General features: G+C 35.1%; 1 protein-coding gene across 1 annotated transcript; it reads left to right on the top strand.

Annotated features, from left to right (window-relative positions):
- The first annotated feature begins 1,851 nt into the window (after positions 1–1,851).
- LOC134249994 (uncharacterized) lies at positions 1,852–4,034 on the top strand. The gene is made up of 2 exons (XM_062732332.1): positions 1,852–1,879; positions 2,255–4,034. Exon 2 carries the CDS (start codon positions 2,278–2,280, stop codon positions 3,955–3,957), a length of 1,680 nt encoding a protein of 559 aa, XP_062588316.1. The 5' UTR covers positions 1,852–1,879; positions 2,255–2,277; the 3' UTR covers positions 3,958–4,034.
- Positions 4,035–9,693: the final 5,659 nt, after the last annotated feature.

Raw genomic sequence — 9,693 nt, 5'->3', positions numbered from 1 at the left:
TTCACCAAAAACTTTAACCTGTTCACTCAACCGGAAAATGTAGGTCAGATTCAGCATCCGAAGCAAGGCTGGTAGTATGCATCCTAAGATGTATCATCCATGTAAGTATGGTCATTATATGTCTCATAGTAACTTGGAAATGAAACCTGCACCAAAAACTTAAACCTGTTCACTCAACCGGAAAATGTAGGTCAGATTCAGCATCCGAAGCAAGTCTAGTAGAATACATCCTAAGATGTACCATCCATGCAAGTTTGGTCATTATAGGGCTCAAAGTATCTTCAAAATGAAACCATCACCAAAAACTTTAACCTGTTCACTCAACCGGAAAATGTAGGTCAGATTCAGCATCCGAAGCAAGTCTAGTAGATTACATCCTAAATTGTACCATCCATGCAAGTTTGGTCATTATAGGGCTCAAAGTATCTTCAAAATGAAACCATCACCAAAAACTTTAACCTGTTCACTCGACCGGAAAATGTAGGTCAGATTCAGCATCCGAAGCAAGGCTGGTAATATGCATCCTAAAATGTATCATCCATGTAAGTTTGGTCAACATAGGGCTTATAGTTACTCGGAAATGAGACCTACACCAAAAACTGCACCAAAAATGTTAACCTGCACCAAAAACATTAACCTGGTCATTCCTTTGATGAAATTGCAGCATCTGAAACTTTGACTGGTACAATGAAACACACTAGCAACATCTTCCATGCATGTCTAATCAATATAGGACATAAAAGTACTTAAAAAGAAAACTGCTCCAAAAAACTTAACCTTAACCCGGGACGCCGACGCCGACACCCACACCGACACCGACGCCGACGCCGGGGGTATCACATAAGCTCCCCCCAACTTCGTTGAGGTGAGCTAAAAATCATATTTGTTTGATACATTTTGAAAGTTCAGTCCCTCATTATTAATTTAACTTACATTTTAAAATTTCTCTAAGTCTTCGATTGTGTAATTTTGAGAGGCAGAAAAGAAGATATTTTCATACGCCACCATTCCGCCAAAAATATAGTCCCTGCTAGTTTTTAAACGCAGTTTACAATTTCTATTTAAAGTTGTACATTTCTAATGAGGAAAAGAAAAATATGGTCTTTAAAATTCCTTACACCTCAATATATAAGACATATGAGCAAATGTACTTTGAATGTTTTATCTACTCAGAAACCAGAGAAGAATCCTACCTTAATTGAAAATTGAAAAAAATGTTAATTTGCCCCCCCCCCCACCCCCAACCCCTTTTAGACTTTATAAGTGATGTACCAAAAATGAAGCATTAGAATTTGTACGGAAAGTAGTTGACACTGAGGAAACACCCCCCCCCCCCCCCCCCGAAATAGGATTTCTTACTTTGGGCAAACTTTTTTTTTTTGCTTGTCAACTTTTTCAGGTAAGTAAAAAATATTTTCTCGGGCTGCTCCCCCCCCCCCCCTCCCACTTTCAAAAACGATGCTACACCACTGTTGCATGAAGTCACCCGTCGTTAAAACTTAGAAAAACCTGATTTGAATATACCAGGTACACGTGTATAGTTCACATTATAATAAACGTCTACAAAATTAAGGGAGAAAATATTTCAAAGACTTTTCGTATAGACAAAAATATTATGGAAATATAAAAAAAACTGGAGATAAAAAGATAGACAGGATGACTCTACAGTTCATTTTCATGGGTTTAATGACCATATACGGTAACTATTGTTAATAACACCCCTTAATTTTAATTTAATCGTACTCTCTTCATAGGTTGATATTTAGATAGCTGAGGTATTTAAATCACGTGACCTGGTAACAGGTAAATATTTAGAATAAAGACCAGGAAGTAAATTGCAATGTACGGGATTATCAGGGAGGCCATGTTGGATTTAGAGGTGAGGCTACATTATATTAAGAAAAATTAACTTGCTGCAAAACATTTCCAGTAATCATTATTGATCTCAAGTCTTGTACAATAGTACGTACATGTATAACACATAAGATACAATGTAAATTGCATGCAAGGGCCACTTTAGATAGATTAGATAAATAATATTTATTAACAACATGAACTGTTTTGACTAGCTGTTATCTAAAATTTTTTCCTGATTTTTTTTTAATCAAAAATAAGGAAAGTTTACATGCCAACACGCCAATATGCTACAAATCGTTCCTTCCTGTTATTTCTAAACCTACACTGTCTAACAATTTCTCTAACAAAACAACTCTTATATATTGTATTTATTCAAAATTGTTTAATATTTCTGTAGTCAGTGACCCATGCCCCCCAGTGATGGACCCCCTGGACAGAGCTCAAGTACTCCTCCTCTGTGACCTGTGTGAAACAGCTGCATTACAGAGTCACTGTGAACTTTGTCAGATTAACCTGTGTAAGGCTTGTGTAGGGGAGCATCTGTCTGATTCATCTAAAAGACACAATGTTGTTCCATACAAACACAGAACTACAACTCCTAACCTTAACTACCCGAACTGTCCAAACCACACCCAGAAACATTGTGAACTTTACTGTAAGAAATGTGACATCCCTGTCTGTTCTACCTGCATCTCCTCGGGTAAACATCATGGTCATGAATTCAAAGATATCTTGCAGAAACTAAGCTTTATGAAAGAAATTTTTAAGACGGATCTGAAAGAACTAGAAAAAAGAATATTACCTACTTATGAAGAAATTTCATCAGATCTATACTCTGAAAAAGTAAAGTTGGAAAAGCATTATGAGAAACTGACATCAGCTGTTACCAAACAAGGAGAAGACTGGCACAGAGAAATTAACATCATTGTCAACAAACAGAAATCTGAAATTGATGAGATGAAAGCTAAACACCTGGCTGCTGTAAATAAACAGGAAAATGAAATCAAACAGATTACTTCTGAAGTAAAACAGAGCATATTTGATCTGAAGAAAATACTGGACTCCAATGATGTCTCCCTAACCTCTGGGTACAAATCTAGAAATGCTGAGTTCATAAGTTTACCTCCTAAAGTCAATGTGTCATTACCAAGTTATTCTCCTCATCAGATCAACACAGAACAGCTCCATCAAATGTTTGGTTCTCTGTCAGGATTATCCATTACAACAGAAGAACATGGCTACACAATGAAGACACCAGAAGCTGTATCCAGTCCTCCAGTCAAACCACTGCTTGATGAACCTGAGCTCATTACCACCATAGACACTGGGTATAACATACTACACAGTGTTACCTGTCTCTGTGATGAAGAAATCTGGACAGGTGGAGGAGACAAAATCATGAAACTCTACAACCTCCAGGGTAAACTACTGAAGTCAATCCAAACCAAGTATGGAAACTGGCTACATGACATAGCAGTGACAAGGAGTGGAGATCTAGTTTATACTGACCCTGGTACAAGAACTGTAAACATAGTGAAGAATGAACAGATACAGGAAGTGATCAGACTACAGGGGTGGAGACCTCAGTATGTCTGTAGTACCTCCTCTGGTGACCTCCTGGTTACCATGGACAGTGACGATGATAAACAATCAAAAGTTGTCCGTTACTCTGGCTCCACAGATAAACAAACCATTCAGTTTGATAGTGAAGGTAAACCTCTGTATTCATGTAGTAATATCTTCAGTAAATACATCAGTGAGAACAGGAACCTAGATATCTGTGTCGCTGACAGTGGAGCCAGTGCAGTAGTGGTGGTTAATCAGGCAGGAAAACTCCGATTTAGATACACTGGTCATCCCTCTACTACCAAGAGAATATTTAATCCAGCCGGCATCACAACAGACAGCCAGAGTCAGATCCTGACAGCAGACTGTGGTAACAACCACTGTATCCACATCCTAGATCAGGACGGACAGTTCCTCCGTTACATTGATAACTGTGATCTAGACAGTCCATGGGGTTTATGTGTAGACACCAGAGACAACCTCTTTGTGACCGACTTGAACAGTGGTAAAGTGAAGAAAATCAAATACATGTAAAACATTGTATTTTAAATAATGACTTATTTGTGAGAGAGACTTTTTCCAAAATCACAAGAATATATAGTTTGATTCAGGTTCACTTTCTCGTGTTCATAATGTTTGTGTAAAATAATTAAATAATAATATTATCAATAAGGTATAAAATATAAATTATAATTCATAAACAATTTTGAAACGACTGCTCAATAAAGACCCAACATAAGAAAGAAGAAACTTTCAATATCTCATGAAAATACTAGTTCCTGTGGTTTCATAAATTTTTGTTGCCATCATGGATTTTGTAAAAAAGACGTTTTCAAGGATACACATTTTTGAGGACTAAATCATTGCCTATACAAATTAAATATTGAATTTCTCATTTCAAAGAACATTGAATTTCGTGGATCTGCTCAACAATGAATTCCTCAAAAATTGGTGCTCAACAAATATTGATAAAACCACTGTGACAGTATATTTGTGAGCATGAAGAAAGAAAAAAAATATTATTATGTACAATTTTATCAATTTGACCCTCTAGCTATCATGCACTGCACACTGTGGAGTTCTGATTAATACTCGACTAGAATAATATGCCCTTTGATCTAAAATAAATCTTAATCCTTTTAAGGAGGCTGGAGGGTAAACAAATTAATCCCAAATTAACCACCAGATTTAACTTATTTTTTTTAGACACGGTATCTTTAGCTGTGAACTATCATTTGACAAAGAAAAAATTAAAAGATTTTAGCTTTAAAATTTGATCAATTTCTATATCTTTATATGGAGCTCTCCTTTTAAAGGAGATTAAAATAGTCGAAAAATGGCTGCCACCCCCGAGCCTCGTTAATCTAGTTATATGTTACTTAAAATAAATTAATTAAACACTTTATTAAAATTATTTCTTGGACACATTTGACACAAAATAATGCAGGGTTTGACTGTGTATATAATCCCAAAACAATCACAAGATATCTGATTCAGAAACTTTTCATTGTAGATTTTTTTCATTTTATTTTTAATTCACATACAAATTGAATTATATGGACAAAAATAATTTCACCAGATATTAAAAGGTCAAGTTCCATGCAATATCAGCTCTGATAGTCAGTAGAATTTAGCATTAAAAAGTCATATCAAATTTTATAGACAACAATCATTTCACTATAGCTAGCCACCTGTGCCTGTTTTTGCTCCCCGTGTTGAGCCTCAATAGTCTTCTTACTCTCCTTATGAGGGCCTCCACAAAGCTGTAGTGGGTCTTGGACTTACAGTATTCCTAAACAAACAATGGTTTATATACATGTAAATCCAAAGACATTTTTCATAATAAAGTGATAAATTAAGCATAGCTCAATAACAGTACATTGTATTTCTCAATTTGAAAGTATTCAGTAATTATAAAATGCCATTTGGATTAAGTTGTACTCCTATCATATGGCATAAAATCTGCTAATTCTAATGTTCCATAGGATAAGCAAATATCCATTAATCATCTAATCTCATAAACATGATAAAACATTGAACCAATTTTAAAGCAGGCTGGAGGAAACCAGGGATGGACAAAACACGGTTTATATTTATAGCTATGGGAGAGAGTTAAATGTGAACCATGAAAGGATACTATTAGACAAACCATTTTTAAGGTGGAGATTATTATTATATTTTAAGATGGGCCAGGGGAAAGGTTTGGCTGAAATAATTGTCTGTGGGTGAAAGGTCAACTACGGTGGTTGTTGGGCTGGAAAGGGGGGATAAATCATTCTTTTTTAAATGTTGACTGTGAGAGAGGTATGAATTAATTTTTTTTTTCTTTATATAATATTTTGTTCATCTTGTTTGGTCACCTGAGTTGCCATCTGTTTCCGTCCGTTGTCGTGCGTCCTTCGTCGTGTGTTAACATTTGAACATTTTTAGCTTCGCATTCTTCTCTGCAACCACTGAAACAATTTCAACCAAAGAACTATATGTGGTATATTGCATATGTTTGCCCCAACAAAAGTCAAATTTTGAAAACTTCCTGAAATGTGCTGAATTCAATAAATTGTACGAGAAATATAAGTTAACAGAAAATATTATAGTTCCAGAGCAGTGTATTCACAATTTCTGTTTTTATGACGTCACAAACTAGTCCGATTTTATATTTTTTTTCAGAAAGAGGACAAAATGGACAAAATTTCAACAATTTAAGCTTTAAAATTTATAGAGCGCATGTGTGTTCAGGAACAATATTGATATATTTCATTGATATTATCATTCTACACATTATATCAAAATATTTATCCTGAACACACATGCGCTCGGTGACTTTTATTTAAAATATCGACGAAATATGTACATTTTTCTGCAAAATTCATAAAAAACTGAAATTACGTCATATTTGTGACGTCATTACGTACATATGACGTCATTATTTATGAAATTATTCAATGCTTTGAAGTCAGCATATACTCCCCTGTTTAAGGACTTAATTAAATATTACTCCATCAAAGTTTGATTTTGGGGGGCAAATGTTGGTTAATACCGCATATAGTTCTTTGGCAAAAAGCATCTTTGGGTGAAGGCGAACAAAAATTTCATGATCCCTACCCCCCTTGGGGTGGGGGGCAACACCACTAAAATTAATGCAACTTTTAAAAATCTTCTTTACTCCTGGACATCAAGCAGTCAAACTGTTTGCATGGTTGTAATCAGCATTGCATGAGTCCTTTACCAAAATTGTGAAATTCATGGCCCTGGGGTCAGAGGTACTTGTGCTAGAGTGGGGTTAAATAACTAAATAAGTATATAGTGAAAATGCTTATTTTTTTCTCTGGTCCTGGGTATTAAATAAATTAATTAAGTACATAGTTATAATGAAAAAGAGTGCCTCTACCAAAATTGTGAATTTTATGACCCCAGGGTCAGGGAATCTTGTGTTAGGGTGGGCCTCTATTGATTAAATAGAGAAAATACATGAATTCTTTGAAAATCTTCTTTGCTCCTAGGTTTTAAATAAACTAACTAAGTACATAGTTATAATGAAAAAGAGTGCCTCTACCAAAATTGTGAATTTTATGGCCCCAGGGTCAGAGGTTCTGGTGTTAGGGTGGGGCTCTATTGATTATATGGAGAAAATACAAGAATTCTTTGAAATCTTCTTCTCTGCTCCTATATTTTATATAAACTAACTAAGTACATAGATATGATGAGCAAGAGTGCCTCTACAAAAATTGTGAATAATATGGCACCAGGGTCAGGGGTTCTGGTGTTTGGGGGGGGGGGTATATTGATTATACCAGAGACATATAAAACCATTTTATATGTCTCTGATTATACATGTATAGTGAAAAAAAAACATTAAATCTTTGAATATTTCTTCTTTGCACCTAGGTTTTAAGCAGATGAACTACCTATATAGTATGAGCAAGGGCCCTAATCTTCAAGAATTGTAAATTTCAAGGCCCCACGGTCAGTTGTACTATGGAGAGGGGGGGGGGGACCATACATGTTAACTCTCCCGATTTAGGCGGGAGTCTACAGCTTTTTCACTCCATCTCCCGCCTACTGTACCAATTTAATTCAGAAATCTACCGCTTTTCTACAAAAGCTGTGTCTAAAGTATTTTTGGTTCGCTTGGGTATCCATTTTTGAAGCCACTCTCATAAAATCTTGCTAGATATCGCGTGATTTGACTCGGAATCATATAAACGCTTTTTTTTTGTACATAGATTTCAAGCACGGATTTGACAACGACAACAACATAAGACAACCAGTGATTACATTGGTTACGATAAATTAATCAACATCCCTGCCATGAAAAAAGGAGATACAGCTTTTAAGAATTAGATGAAAACATCTGACATCGTCTTTAAAAGCACAGAAGCTCACAACTTTATCAATAAAGTCAATATAAATCACTCGATTGACCAAGCTAGCCATGTGGCACATCTCTACTTTCGTTTTTGATAATCGCGGGAAATCTGTTTTATATAATGAAAGATATGAACTTGTTTTAGATATAAATTAAACCATGCCATCATTTGTTTTGTTTAAAGAATTGAATGAACATTCAGAATTGTTGCTTCTAGGTTATTTCAGCAAAGATCACTCTTCAAAAGGCTAAGTTAAGCAGCCAATCCAAGCAAAATGATGAGCATGAAAAATATTTGAATTTGCACAATTTATGTCAAACTTATGGTGTTTCTGTCTTCTTCTTTGCTGTTGATATTTAAGATTAATTAGTGTAGGTACCTGATTTCATTTAAGGCTTTTAATATACATGTATAGTACATGAAAGATAAAGATTAAATCCAAGTGTTAAACAACGCGCGTGCAATACAACCGCTTTTGAGGTCTGAATCTCCCTCTTTTTCATCACAAGAACTTAATCAGTGGAGTATGCATACAAAATATGAAGTCCCTATCTCATATGGTTCAAAAGTTATGGCAAAAAGTGTAAAGAGCTATTTTTAGCATATAGGTCACAGTCAAGGTCACAACATCATTAAACTTGCCGACGTTTGGAAGGACTTTATCGGTGGCATATGCATACCAAATATAAAGACCTAATCTTCTATGGTTCAAAAGTTAAGACAAAAAGATGAAAAAGCTATTTTTAGCATATAGGTCAAGGTCACAAGGTCATTGACCATGGTGTCATTTGAAAGAACTTAATTGGTGGCGTATGCATACCAAATATTAAGTCCCTATATCCTATGGTTCAAAAGTTATGGCAAAAAGCAGAAAAAGCTATTTTTAGCATATAGGTCACAGTCAAGGTCACAAGATTATTGACCTTGATGTCATTTGAAAGGACTTTATTAGTGGAGTATGCATACCAGTTATGAAGTCCCTATCTCCTATGGTTAAATGTTATGACAAACAGTGGAAAAAGCTATTGACCTTGATGTCATTTGAAAGGAATTTATTATTGAAGTATGTATACCAAATATGAAGTCTTTATCTTTTATTGTTCAATAGTTATGGCCAAGGTTAAAGTTGAAAACAGACAAACAGATAAACAGACAAACAGACAGGACAAAAACAATATACGCCCGGGATCTATCAATCCAGGCGCATAAAAATTATGTTGTCCAGATCATAATTTAGCTTCATTCAACTTCTATGTTGCCTATTATCACTCTTCATTCATAAAGGATACAGGCAAAGTACTGCAGTTGTTCCTCTTTGTAGTGTATGATTTTGGTGAGGCGAGTTTTAGCTTCAAGGTTCTTTGAACGTAGTCAGAAAGGTCTAATTAAAAGTAGAATTTTTTTTCCAGAAAAAGCATTTTTAGATACCAATGTTTATTATCATGATATGAAATTAGAAGTTATTTATGGAGTTGTGCAAAGAACCTTGAAGCACATTGAAAGGCATAAAATGAAAATTGTTGCATGAAAAGATTTAATTTTCAAGCTTAATTTAAAGACTTTTTGAATTAAGTTATAAATTAAAGAGTTGTCCTAACTAGCTGAAGGTCGGAGTCCCTTAACTAAACTTTAGAAAAACAATACTATCATAACAAGAGGCACATGGGCCGCATCGCTCACCTGAGCACTAAGGGTAGGAAAAAGTAGAAAATGGCTTTTTATTGTAAAGTTTAAATCCAAAAGTAGTCCCATGACCAATCATGGATTTGCTATTTTTTAGAAAATGATTTTTAAAGAATTTTCCTATTTATATCTTTAAAAATCTTTGGTCGGCGATTTTGGCCCCGCCCTACCCCAGGGGGTCATGATTTGAACAAACTTGAATCTACACTACCTGAGCATC

The sequence above is a fragment of the Saccostrea cucullata genome, unplaced genomic scaffold, assembly GCF_032062105.1.
Source record: "Saccostrea cucullata isolate Sc308-1 unplaced genomic scaffold, CSIRO_AGI_Scuc_v1 ctg2999, whole genome shotgun sequence".
NCBI lineage: Eukaryota > Metazoa > Mollusca > Bivalvia > Ostreida > Ostreidae > Saccostrea > Saccostrea cuccullata.
This window is presented reverse-complemented; position numbering and strand designations above follow the sequence as displayed.

What these genes read in the sequence shown, in the direction of transcription:
- LOC134249994 (XM_062732332.1), top strand. Translation starts at nt 2,278, where the DNA reads ATGGACCCCCTGGACAGAGCTCAAGTACTCCTCCTCTGTGACCTGTGT.